At 46.5% G+C, this 13,532-nt stretch overlaps 1 protein-coding gene and 1 long non-coding RNA gene across 3 annotated transcripts; one reads left to right on the top strand and one right to left on the bottom strand.

Annotated features, from left to right (window-relative positions):
- Window positions 1-2,542: 2,542 nt before the first annotated feature.
- On the top strand, window positions 2,543-4,391 carry LOC135390125 (putative nuclease HARBI1). The gene is made up of 4 exons (XM_064620118.1): window positions 2,543-2,814; window positions 3,058-3,387; window positions 3,682-3,823; window positions 3,878-4,391. Exons 1-4 carry the CDS (start codon window positions 2,602-2,604, stop codon window positions 4,267-4,269), a joined length of 1,077 nt encoding a protein of 358 aa, XP_064476188.1. The 5' UTR covers window positions 2,543-2,601; the 3' UTR covers window positions 4,270-4,391.
- A 163-nt stretch (window positions 4,392-4,554) lies between these two features.
- Window positions 4,555-5,946, bottom strand: LOC135390126 (uncharacterized). 2 transcript variants are annotated; one of them, XR_010421725.1, is made up of 4 exons: window positions 5,716-5,946; window positions 5,240-5,504; window positions 4,955-5,129; window positions 4,555-4,862 (listed from the first exon to the last, which is right to left on the bottom strand). It is a non-coding gene; the product is annotated as an uncharacterized LOC135390126 (long non-coding RNA). The 2 variants fall into 2 exon arrangements; XR_010421724.1 differs by having other exon boundaries at window positions 4,555-5,129.
- Between the last annotated feature and the right edge of the window lie 7,586 nt (window positions 5,947-13,532).

Raw genomic sequence — 13,532 nt, 5'->3', positions numbered from 1 at the left:
GAGCGAGACTGCATTTTCCGACCAATAGGATTGTATTATTTGTTCCTATAGCCTGATGGAACTTTCGTCTTATGTATTCCTCTTCTTCTTCGTACTGCCCCATTACTTGGCTCGCTAGTCGTTTCGCTAAAGGGATTTAGTAAAACATTCAACGTGTCACCAAGTATCGTTTGTAAAAGCAAACAGAGCTGAGTGTTAACTTCAAGTTTTACCGCCGTATTCTTGAACAAGCCTCGACTCGACGCTCCGCCTCGACTCCAACGAGTGGAGGAAAGTGGCGCTGCTCCACTCGAAGAGCCCATGCGTTTCATGAACCCGCTTCGGGGATTCCTCCGCCAAGGCGCTCCTCGAGAAACCGTCCTCGAATAAAGCTGTAGTCTCGTCCCCAGCAGTCTTTCGGGACAACTCGAAAATGTTAATTATCATGCTTAAAACACACTTATGGCATGAAAAATAAATGTAATTCTTTACTTTATTTCGACTAACGTGCATTACAAATACAAACACAAAGGTCTGCAAGTGTTTGAAGAAGGGTGCAGGTGTTTCGAACAGGGAAACAGACTGATATGTTTCCTAGTTTTCTGGTCTGCCAATTACAACCACAACGGCAGCAGCTAGCTTAATGGCATGGTCACCTCGTATCAAATAATATGAAAGATGATGTCACTGCTTGTCACTCTTCTATTATGTTACAATATGTGGCGTGAATGACTGTTTGTTAGCGGATGGGTGCGTTTACCCAACGCCTTGAGGGTAGCTAACAATCAAACAAACAAAACAGTTTTTACAACAGCATCACGAGCAAAGAATCGGGGAGACCATTCTTGGGGAGTCACTGCGAATTCGTACTATTGAAACAACTGAAAAAAAAAAAAACGAGAAAAAAAAACATGAATGGAAGATTTGTTGAGCCGCTTCGGTGATAGCTGGAGCAGGGGTTGGGCCAGCTTGATACAGTATGAAGATTACGGAAAAAACATTGAGGAGGCAGATCAGATGTTTATTTTTTTTAGATGTCCAGTCAATGCACTGTTTCTTTTTTTGCGTCACTTTTTGCGTGAAAACATCCTTCAAACACACGTTCTTTGTGCTAAATAGCGCGACAGATGAAAATTTATTACACCTTGTCTTGAAAAGTGTGCTTGCGAGAAGGTGTGGGATTTTTTCCACAACGCGGCACACCGTCATTTCTGACACATTCACAATGTCTCCCGTGGCAGTTCGAAAAGTCCTAACGCCATAAAATCACACGTCGACGGGCAGCTGTAGCACAGGAGGTAGAGGCTGCCCACGATTGCACACATTTTCCTCCACTGGGCTGCACTCCAAAAGGCTTCGCACGGTTTTCTTCATGAAGCGGTACCGTATACCATATGAGGAACTCGTGATCATCAAAATGGTCAAAAGGAGTTTGATGGCCCCTTATTGAACGTTGTCGCTCAGTGGTAATGCTGTCAGCACCCAGTTAAAGGTCATCGTGGCACAAAACGCAGTCGATGGACGCAGCGAACGACCTGTCTTCCGCCATGACACCAGCCAAACTCGAGTTGAGGAGCGTTCTCGAGGTAGCACCGATGTTACCTCGAGATTTTCGAGGAATGCACGGAGGAATTCCTCCACTCGAGGAGCGTTTCGAGTCAAGGTCGATTTATGAAGCGCAAAACCGGCCTCGAGGAGCAGCTCGAGTCGAGTTTCGAGTCGAAGCTCGTTCAAGAATACGGCGGTAAAAATTGGGCTGGTTGGTGATTCATAGTTAAAGAGGATAAAACTCTCAGCGCCGGGAGAGACGAGAACGGAACACAAAGGAGACCAGGGCTTAATCGCTTTCATCGCTCGTGAGCTAACGAGGGGCGGGGCTCGCGTTAACATGGACACGTGACACGTTTCACGTGACGCGTGACGCGCTTTTTTCGTTAACGGGACAAAGGGCGTAATCTCTGGCTCGCGTAACGACCAACGGTGTCGTCTGCCTGCCGAATATGTTCACGTGCTGTCGAGCTTCATCTTCTACGTGGCTCATGATCTAACGAAGCGCGAGGGACTCGTGAACTTGGGCACGTGGTATATGACGCGCTCTTTTCGTTAACGTTACAGGGGCGTAATCTCTCGGTCCAATAACGATCGAACGTGATCGTTTGCTTTACGAGTGGGTCTACCCATTCGCTAGAATGTTAAACATCTTCGTTTGGAGATTCGCGGAAACGAGCACGTATTGCTCCACGGCTGTGTAGAAAGTGATATCCTTTTTGTTTCGTCGTATTTACACCAGTGGTTTATGAGGGCTGTGAGATATTCTCAAGAAGCTGCAGATCAAGACGAGAAAAAGGACGAAGAAGTGACAACGACAAGCCATAGACAAGCCATGCGAGCTATCCGAGCAAAATTAAAGAAACCCATTGGTCGAAAACATTGTAGCCTCGTTGGCAGCTGTAGTTCGTTCAGGGCGGTGACATCACAACACGTAAGGGCCTGTAACGAGCACGATAGCCTCAACGACAAAGCTAAACGAGGAGCAGAGATTGTGACCACAGCAGAGCGTCGATAAAGTTCCTTGTTTCGTTATTCCTGACGACTCGCTGACGTTGAAGCAGCCAAGGGAAGATGGCGGAAGGATTCTTCAGTTGGGCAATTACGCAAGCGGCGGACCGTGCCCCACGCACCCGAAGGCGTCAGGATGCCTTTCAATTGGACGAGACAGATTTCGTTAAGTTGTTCCGTCTGTCAAAAAACGCTGCACGCACCGTTTGTGAGGACCTCCGACCATACATCACACCGTCTACATGGAGACTGGATGCATTGCCCGTGGAAACAAAGGTACGTGAGCCGTAGTTTGGAATGGTGCAATTAACACATCAGAATGCAACGTAGCCCTGTTGCTAAGACTAAAGGTGCGGAGGGTGTCTAGCCCGTGATAGGTTAGAAAACTTCTGTCAGTGCTATTTTCTGTTGGTCTTTCGCTGCAAAAGACCCAGGGATCCGGGTACCGATCTGCATCCCGTATTTTAATATAATTCAGGAATTACTCGACGATTACAGGTTACCATCCTTTTTCTGCAGGTGCTTTGCGCATTGCATTTCTACGGTTCCGGTAGTTATCAAACACCCGTTGGGAACCAGTTAGAAATTGGGCTTCCTCAAAGCACGTCCAGTCGCTGTACTCGGCAAGTGACCAACGCGATGCAGCAACCGGCGCTGGTTCAACGTTGGATTAAATTCCCCGTGGATGCTGCGACCATTTGGGGCATAAAAGACGACTTCTACGAAACGTACAGGTTTCCAGGTATCATTGGTGCAATTGATTGCACTCATGTACCTATCGTGGCCCCAGCTACAGATGAGTTCCTGTATGTAAACCGAAAAGGTTACCACTCGATGAATGTCCAACTGGTACGTATGATGAGGCCATCCCCATATGCCCATGCACTTCTGTCGTGGGCTCGTTAGGCACCATGTTCTTCTAACTATACCCATTGTCATTATAGTAGTGCTGTAAAGCCAAGATGTAAACAAATCACAGATATTGCATTAGAAGCTTTAATCGTTATTTTTCTTTCAAACACCAGACCAGAAACAAATCCAAACTTTCTTTACTTGCACTGCTACCGCTGCAAGGATACCTGGAAGAGTAGTTGTAATACAAAATAACCACAACATATCTGATTATGAACTCTCATTCTACAGATTTGCACGTCCGAGCTTGAAATTTTGAATGTCAAGGCCAAATATCCTGGGAGCACGCACGACTCCTTCATATGGAGGAATTCAGCTGTACGGGAGGCTCTTGCAAGCAATCGAATCCCGAGTTCGAATTCCTGGCTGATTGGTAATAGTGACGTCTTTACGCTGGGGCAAACGTGATACACTGTTTTCTTTATAGGAGACAGTGGGTACCCTCTCGAGCCATGGCTGTTGGTACCATACTCCGAATCCGAGACAGCACATGAGTCGTACAAGGAAAATTTCAACATACGGCACAAGGAAGCACGGGCTATAATTGAGCAGTGTAACGGCCTTCTCAAAAGCCGGTTTCGGTGCCTTCACAGGCACAGAGTGCTGCATTACGCACCGAGTGTGGTGGGACAAATTGTTAACGCATGTGCAATACTCCACAATATTTGTCTGAGTGAGGGATTAAGGTTAGAAGACGAAATTGAGGGGGACAGCGGAATGTTCGACACACTGACCAATCATAATGAAAGGGAGGAGAATTCCCGTTCCGCAGGTGCAAGAGTTCTTGATCATGTCGCTAGACAGCTCACTGGAGAATAGATGGAGTAAAGGTATCCGGTACGCAGACCTTACAACTGCATTAGTCATCATTGCTGCGGTGTTGTGATGAACACAGCCAAATTAAATTCCCCGAAATAAATGTGCATAGCATTTTTCGACCTTTCTCTCGTATAGGGAATGAAGTGTTGATTGGTGAAGGTCAACAGCAAACCATTCTATACATTTTATGAGATACATTCAACATTTTTCATGAGGTAGGTTCAACAACAAAGCATTCTGTATATATTTCGTTACATTCTCCAGAAATGTTCCATAACATTCTGGTCAGGCTCATTACGGCAAAGTTTTATTGTATTGCAAATTTATAGCCTGCTAGTTAGCAAGCCTGATAGTACGTGCATGTTATACCTCCATACTTGAGGGGAAAGTTTTCATAAAGGCAATAAAATAAATGGTTACGGTGAGGAGGTCCTTGATTTCTCGGAGCTCTTCGGCTGCATCAGCTAACATGTTGACAGCACCCACGAGTGCTGTTAGGGAGCCGCATATTTGTCGTAACTGTGCTTGCTGTTCCCTTTGCAGGCCGATAAAGCTTTGGCCGACCTCGTTTTGATACTGCTGCCTGAGAGCCCCTGTATGTGTGATTTACTGCATCAACACAGAGCAAATGCAAGCGCTACAAAACTTAAGACATCACCAACAATTGCATGTAAACTAATCTTACTGATCCTGCTTCTCCTCCGGTGCCTCGGCTCGCTACCTCACTTTGCCCCTCCTGTGGCATATGCGGGGATGAAGGAGGGTTGTCCTGTTTACCACTATCTGCTGCTGTCACTGAGGGGGACAAAATCTCGGTCTCCTGTGATGTAGGGGGGGGGGGGGGGAAACATTCCCTGCTCCTGTATCACAATACAATATTATTAAACATGACATAAAAACATCTTCATTCGTAAAACAGATTCAATCGCATCAGAACAATGAAATACTAAAGTGTCTGCACGATACGTACCACCTGCTGTAGCCCCATCGTGTATTACTACGCGGCGTAGCTCAGCAGCTGAACTGGTAGCTTGGGTTTGTTCTTCCAAGGCTTACGCCCAGTTCAGCCGTCGTGTCCACCCCAACGATGGAGACTTCTCCCAGGAGACCAACTAACACTTCCTCTGCAGGGGTAAACTGCTCTTTGGGGGGAGGCCCACCCCCTGTCCTACTCCTGGATGATCGTATCCTGGCTGCCTTGGCCTTGACATTTGACTTCCAATCCTGCCATGCCTCTGTCCAGAAACGAGTATGCACTGTATTTCCAGTTTTTTTTTTTTATTGCGTGTTAGTGCCGCGAAGCAACTGTATTTCCAGTTGTGCAACCATTCATCTAACTTGTGTCTCATTACGCACTTATTTTGTCCGTCGCATAAGTCGGCATCCAGGCATAACGAAAACGCGCTGTAGTTGTTGCCTACCAGAGAGGAAAGTACCAGTACTCACCTTTCGCCACCTCTCCACCGTCTTCACAGCACCCCCCGCAGAGTTCAGGCGCTCCACTAGTTGCCCCCAATCCCTATCACGCTGTTGCGCAGTATACGCGGGAGAAAATGTGCCTCGCAGGAGGTTTTCGTGCTCCTGCATATACTGCACCATTATTTCGTATTGCTCGGCTGTTGTCCGAGCAGAGCGACGGGACGATGACATGATGCTTGCACGTTATTTCCACGTTGTTCGAGGAATGGCGGCCTCCTACTTCTTCTTCTTCTTCTTCGTCATCTGAAAATGCCGCCGTGAGCCACTAGCCCATACCTTAGGTACGGTTTCACCAACGCTGGTTAACTCTAAACCAAGTTCAGGGGTTGCTAACCGCCGTATTCTTGAACGAGCCTCGACTCGAAACTCGACTCGAGCTGCTCCTCGAGGCCGGTTTTGCGCTTCATAAATCGACCTTGACTCGAAACGCTCCTCGAGTGGAGGAATTCCTCCGTGCATTCCTCGAAAATCTCGAGGTAACATCGGTGCTACCTCGAGAACGCTCCTCAACTCGAGTTTGGCTGTTGTCATGGCGGAAGACAGGTCGTTCGCTGCGTCCATCGACTGCGTTTTGTGCCACGATGGCCTTTAACTGGGTGCTGACAACATTACCAATGAGCGACAACGTTCAATAAGGGGCTATCAAACTCCTTTTGACCATTTTGATGATCACGAGTTCCTCATATGGTATACGGTACCGCTTCATGAAGAAAACCGTACGAAGCCTTTTGGATACATTGCCAGTGGAGGAATATGTGTGCAATCGTGGGCTGCCTCTACCTCCTGTGCTACAGCTGCCCGTCGACATGTGATTTTATGGCGTTAGGACTTTTCGAACTGCCACGGGAGACATTGTGAATGTGTCAGAAACGACGCGGTGTGCCGTGTTGTGGAAAAACTCGCACACCTTCTCGCAAGCACACTTTTCAAGACAAGGTGTAATAAATTTTCCTTCTGTCGCGCTATTTAGCACAAAAAGGTGTGTTTGAAGGATGTTTTCACGCAAAAAGTGGTGCAAAAAAAAAGAAACAGTGCATTGACTGGACATCTAAAAAAAATAAACATTTGATCTGCCTCCGCAATGTTTTTCCGAATCTTTATACTGGATCGAGCTGGCCCAACCCCTGCTCCAGCTATCACCGAAACGGCTCAACAAATCTTCCATTCCTGTTTTTTTCTCTTGTTTTCTTTTTTTTTTTTTGCAGTTGTGGTTCCAATAGTACGAATTCCGTTTGTTGGGTGGGATAACAGGCTCCACCGTTTAGGCAGAGCGCGATTGAGGGCCATAAAAGTTCGTACGACATGCTCGCGGTGACTCCCCAAGAATGGTCTCCCCGATTCTTTGCTCGGGATGTTGTTGTAAAATCTGTTTTGTTTGTTTGATTGTTTAGAGCTACCCTCAAGGCGTTGGGTAAACGTACCCATCCGCTAGCAAACAGTCATTGCAGCAACAGTGCTTGATTTGATTTGATTTGATTTGACTTTACTGGCGCAAGGATATCAAAGATCATGCTGCGCCGTATAATTTTGTTGAGTTACTCTACATTAGGTCCAGTTCAGTCAGGTATTTGCATTATCAGAGACTATGAATTTCCTATGCCCGTTGTCAGATCTGAGACAGTGTATGTTCTCATCATGCTGCAGAGCCCACATCATTGTGACACTGGGTAAGGACAACCCAGCTCGCTACCGGCCGAATGGTGCCAAACGTGTGGGCAGGTCGCAGCAAAGTTAGTATGGGGTGATGTGTAATGTACATAGAAGATAATCTGTGGTTTAATAAATTATATGGTTGTGTGTGAATATAACATTTGCAACGAAAAGCCACGGAGCTTTGATGTACCACCAGGCGAGGGAGTCACCAATATTCCTCTGTTTCATTATGAAACTTCGGAGGTACATCTGGAGCAACAGTGCTCTATAGTATGAGTCGTCTAATAAATATTCTCAAACAACAGTCATTCACGCCACATATTGTAACATAATAGAAGAGTGACAAGCAGTGACATCATCTTTCATATTATTTGATACGAGGTGACCATGCCATTAAGCTAGCTGCTGCCGTTGTGGTTGTAATTGCCAGACCAGAAAACTAGGAAACCTATCAGTCTGTTTCCCTGTTCGAAACACCTGCACCCTTCTTCAAACACTTGCAGACCTTTGTGTTTGTATTTGTAATGCACGTTGGTCGAAATAAAGTAAATAATTACATTTATTTTTCATGCCATAAGTGTGTTTTAAGCACGATAGTTAACATTTTCGAGTGGTCCCGAAAGACGGCTGGGGACGAGACTACAGCTTTATTCGAGGACGGTTTCTCGAGGAGCGCCTTGGCGGAGGAATCCCCGAAGCGGGTTCATGAAACGCATGGGCTCTTCGAGTGGAGCAGCGCCACTTTCCTCCACTCGTTGGAGTCGAGGCGGAGCGTCGAGTCGAGGCTTGTTCAAGAATACGGCGGTTATTCGCATCAGCCAAGAATTTGGTATGTGGCCATATGAGGATGAACTACTCCAAGAAAGTGCATGGGACTTGTCGACGTCTCTGTCAGAAGACGACGACGAGGACGAGGACGACGAAAGGAGTCTCTCTGGTGTCTCCGCGCTGTCGTCGGACGGTTCGGCACCTATGAATCATGGCTGGTATGTTGAAATGAAACATCTCAGTACTACATATCGAGGTTTTTAGCATTTAGTGTAATAGCACATACTGCGCTATACTGGATTCCTTCTGCTATAATCTATATCACTTGTTTCAGATTGGTCGGACATCGGTAAACATTTACAATGTGCGTGTGTGTGTGCTCTGTAGCTTCAAGAGGTGATCTTATCTCTGAATTGATACTCACAATTTGCACCTAGTCACCTAGTCTTTGTCATTGAATCTTATGAGGATAAACTTCCGTACGTTCCAAACACATTGTTTTGCAGTCGAGTTTTGCAGTGTGTTGGTGTTACATATCTATGTCACTTAGGCTTTCTCAAGATGGAGAGTGCAGTCATTAGCTCATATTAGGCATGACCTTTAGCATGATGGCTATTCCTGGGCGATCACTATAGTGACTATTGCATTGGCTGGAGCAGTTGGTATGAGGACCAAATACTATGAGTTGTCTTTGCAGAAGGTTTCGCTTTGCTGCCTATAGGCAGTTTACACGTTGGATCTGGGGATACCTGGGACCAGATAACCGAAAAATCCTCCCAGCCTGTGCTGTCACAGCCATTAGAAGGGCATTCCCCTCTACGTCCTACACAGGCTTCAAAAGTTCGAATTCCTGAGTCTACATTACCTGCAAAATAATAAATAAAAACTGTATCAAGCCAAACATTTGAGTGACAAATCTGATATCTTTTATCCGTAGAGGCAACAGGTCACAGAACATTTCTGGCAACAGCTTGAACAACACTTTTGCAAACACGCCCTAATTAAATCGCACTCTTGGACTCAATTCTGCAAAATAAATATGGTTCAACACAACAAACAGTATGCTTATTTTTGGATTATCCTGACACCCATAACATCTTTAACATGAGAAACATCACTTGAATTATGGCAATTTGTTTCTAGTCACTCTCACATTCACACAGACAATTGCACTCATGACAGGCAGCATCTTTCTCGTGTGCGCTCACTGTTACAAGAGAGACATGTCATGCAGATCTGTCACAGTCATCGCAAACTTCACGATACAATTGGTAATGTCATCGTCGAGGGCACAACAATAAAATAATTGCTTACATTATTCGCAGTTCAATGCTATTCCTAAGAAGAGGAATACTAGGAATGCACCATTCCAAGAACCAAGCCAATATTTGTTCCCATAAGCACATAGTTGGGTAATAATAATTTGTGGTTTCACGTCGAGACAATTGTGGCCACATACCTAAGGACATTTTTGTGTGTCACTGCAACACAGGTCTGTTTTTCTGTTTACAAAACATGTAGTCTGATGACCACAATATAATTTTGAACACTGCTCATAGCTGCAGTTGCTTCGTGGCGCTAACACAGAGCCAAAAAAGTACAATTTTGTTGTTTGAGATACTAGCTGCATATGCTGTAGGTTAGGACTGCATATAATTTCGATTTACCGAACTTCTCTAACATGCACCAGCAATTTCCGACACACAACACATTGCGCTCGTCCTCAGCCGGAATCTAACCGCCGTATTCTTGAACGAGCCTCAACTCGAAACTCGACTCGAGCTCCTCCTCGAGGCCGGTTTTGCGCTTCATAAATCGACCTTGACTCGAAACGTTCCTCGAGTGGAGGAATTCCTCCGTGCATTCCTCGAAAATCTCCAGGTAGCATTGGTGCTACCTCGAGAACGCTCCTCAACTCGAGTTTGGCTGGTGTCGTGGCGGAAGACAGGTCGTTCGCTGCGTCCATCCACTGCGTTTTGTGTCACGATGGCCTTGACCATGCCATTAAGCTAGCTGCTGCCGTTGTGGTTGTAATTGCCAGACCAGAAAACTAGGAAACCTATCAGTCTGTTTCCCTGTTCGAAACACCTGCACCCTTCTTCAAACACTTGCAGACCTTTGCGTTTCTATTTGTAATGCACGTTGGTCGAAATAAAGTAAAGAATTACATTTATTTTTCATGCCATAAGTGTGTTTTAAGCACGATAATTAACATTTTCGAGTGGTCCCGAAAGACGACTGGGGACGAGACTACAGCTTTATTCGAGGACGGTTTCTCGAGGAGCGCCTTGGCGGAGGAATCCCCGAAGCGGGTTCATGAAACGCATGGGCTCTTCGAGTGGAGCAGCGCCACTTTCCTCCACTCGTTGGAGTCGAGGCGGAGCGTCGAGTCGAGGCTTGTTCAAGAATACGGCGGTAAGTCACGATGTTGAGCTCAGCAACCTAGCCCGGTACTGAGCCAAGTTTACTTCAAGGCAGTGACATAAATGCCATGATAAACAGTAATGACAATCTAGAACTTTACAATGCATGTCTGTTGTCATTCATACTGGACCACTCGGCGGACCCCGCAAAATCGTTTTTGGCAGTCAGCAGCAAGTTGTGCAGCAGACTGTGTGCGAGGGTGATGAGCTGTCATTGGTGGGGGCACTTCCTTCTGACCGACAGCAAAGGCGTCATCAAATGTCTTGAACCTTTGCCAAGCTTCCAAAGCCTCCTCCATCAAATGATTTATGTAGCCTGAAATGTGAAGTAAATGAAAGAAAACAAAAGATGTATTGCCACAGGAAGCTAGTGTGTCCATCATATTTGTAGAAAAAACACTGGCTGATGCAGAGAGACGATACATGGTTGTTGTTTTCCTGTGATCGTCAGCCTGTTTGATCTTTTTATTTCATTTTTATTGCGGCCCACTAACATATTCTTGATCTTACAAGAGCTAAAAGTGAGAAAAATAGAATGCATATATGTTGCATCCACATTCAAGGGGCATGCTAATAATGCCCTTCCCTAGCACGCTGCAGTTTTATCTTGTACCGTCCTTCTCCATTTCGCTTCACAGCCTGTGGTCTATTTGCATTTTCGTTGAAGTACAGTGCAGCAAGCCATGTCCTAAAAGGTTAACAACATGAACAAGACATTTTCCACAACATGATGAACTCATAAACTGTCTACTTTTAATCCTGAAAGCCTGAATGTGCATGGTGGTTCATTGTTGACGGTGTACTATTAGGATTGGTTTCTCACATGTTAAAAAATATTGTCACGAAGCGAAATGGGTCGTCGAGTCGTCGAATAAACAGCGAACGGTTTATTAGACTCTCTGAACACAACTGGGTCCAAAGAATGAATGAATGCTCCAGCCTGGAGCGCACAAGCATTTAAGCGCCGCGCCGAAAAGTCTAGAAACAGCACGTGCGTTTGCCAGAGAGCAGGCGATGTGTCTGGAAGCTTCTTGCTTCTTCTTCAGCATGCGCCGGGATGAGATGTACCGTTTCGTGCCTGCCCTGGATGTTTCTCGAAGATGACTCGTGGCATTGCCCCCTCCGTAGACGTGGCACCGTCCCGATGCCATAACCTGTGTCGGCTCATGGCATTTCGTTTGCACCCTGCGCAGCCTCGTAGCCAACGTCGTCGTCTTTAACATTGTCGTCGGCGCCGTTATCGATTAATGCAGTTGTCTCGTGGTCGTCGATGAGTATTTGCAGGTCACTGGTAAGGTTTTGAGCGTCGCGGCGGTCTGTATTGCTGTTCGTCGAGCTCGGAGACTGGTCGCGTCGTGAGTCAGCAGAAGCATGCTGCTGCCGTAGAGAGTCTTCAATTGCGGCGGGGTGACTACGCGCTGAAGGCGGGAGGCGTCAGGTGAAAATTCGGGTAGACCCAGTCGTCGGTACGGGAAACGGCGGTAGACCCGGGTGGCTTCTTCACAGTGGTAGCAGAGCGGCCTCAAGCCTGACGTTCGCCGTACGTCTGTCTTGCGAGTTCCTTGTGCTCGTGGCTTTTAGCTGAGTCGTGCAGGTTGGGCGGGTCGCGAATGCGCCCAGCTGTTGCCGTGCCGCGCTGCCGATAGTGGCTGTCGTATTCATCTTCTTGCGGGTTGGGGGTCCGAATGGCCTGAATTCCGAAGGTAGACCACGCTGTGTTCGACTCAGTCGTTTCTGTTCTTCCAGGCCGTTGGACAAGGGATACCCTGCATCTCCACCAGAATATAATAATTCTTATTATTTTAATGCATTTGGAGGGAAGAGGCTTGCTTGAACATAATTAGGCAATAAATACAAAAACAATTACCTGGTCTGCATGACTGCTGGAGTGTAGTGCACAGATTTTGAGGCAAAACGGATGAGGACGGCATGAAAGGATTCCAGGCTGTATGTCTACCCTGCTGGTGACAGCTGGGCAATGTCCTGCAGCAGAGCACGGTCTGTTGTTAGGGACACGAACCGGTGGTGTTCAGGAGAGCCTGCATGTCACAAAACGTACAAGTTACACATTCAGTTCAAAAAAAGCAAAGCAAGCTTGCCAGAGCTATATATGGAACAGCTATACCGATGCGAAGCCAGTCTCTGTCCTCAACACTGCCGTGAAACGCTCATGAAAATTCTTATGGAAATTCTGTTGTACTACTGTTGAACTGCCTTAAATGTCCCATAGATTTTATGCGTAAAACACCCAGAATTCCTATTACCGGACCTATTTACATATTATTGACAGGTGTTGAAAAGTGTCAATTTATGGATTCTGTTGAGCTCCTGTTGTGTGAAAGTGTATTGCTTTTTTAATCAACCCGCATTGAAAAGCAACACGTGGCCATCACTATATGGGCACACGTGTAGGGTCATTGTGGAAAATCCTCAGTGTCATTCGCAATAACCTAATTTACCAGTGCTTTCGGGACATCAACCAGCAGATGTCCCGAAAGCAGTCCCCCCTTCTCAGTCTTGTTGCACGTTTTCAGAAAGCACGCCGACGAGAATATGGCTTTCTTTTAACGCGGAACAGGCTTCTACAACGGGTGAGCCAGTCGGAAAGCGTGACTAAAAAGTCAGTAAAAACAGCAAAACTTAGGAGGCCTCACGGGAGACAACTTCAACCTCTCTGACAGGAAACGTCTGCGGCTCTTGCAATTCCTCCACACACTCTCCTCCGAAGCTGCAGCTGCTGCCCTCCCTGACTTACGACGCGTGACCCACTTTTATTTCTTTTTTTGAGGACCAAACTTCTGATTTCCCCCCACGGGATCCAAGCTCTGGAGCGTTCTTGGACGAAGAGTGTTTATGTTGGCGGGGACTATTTTGACAAGTGACATTAGTTCCTAAAGACTCTACCTGATGAAAAGAAAGAGAGCAATGATGGCGGGACCG

Source organism: Ornithodoros turicata, chromosome 3, assembly GCF_037126465.1.
Source record: "Ornithodoros turicata isolate Travis chromosome 3, ASM3712646v1, whole genome shotgun sequence".
Classification (NCBI taxonomy): Eukaryota; Metazoa; Arthropoda; class Arachnida; order Ixodida; family Argasidae; genus Ornithodoros; species Ornithodoros turicata.
The sequence above is the reverse complement of the archived record's forward strand: the minus strand, read 5'-3'. Positions and strand labels throughout refer to the sequence as shown.

Excerpts from the sequence above, each read along its gene's own strand:
- LOC135390125 (XM_064620118.1), top strand. The coding sequence starts at position 2,602 with ATGGCGGAAGGATTCTTCAGTTGGGCAATTACGCAAGCGGCGGACCGT. Across the intron at positions 2,815-3,057 it reads CATTGCCCGTGGAAACAAAG|GTGCTTTGCGCATTGCATTT; the intron begins GTACGTGAGCCG and ends CTTTTTCTGCAG. Across the intron at positions 3,824-3,877 it reads TTCGAATTCCTGGCTGATTG|GAGACAGTGGGTACCCTCTC; the intron begins GTAATAGTGACG and ends TTTTCTTTATAG.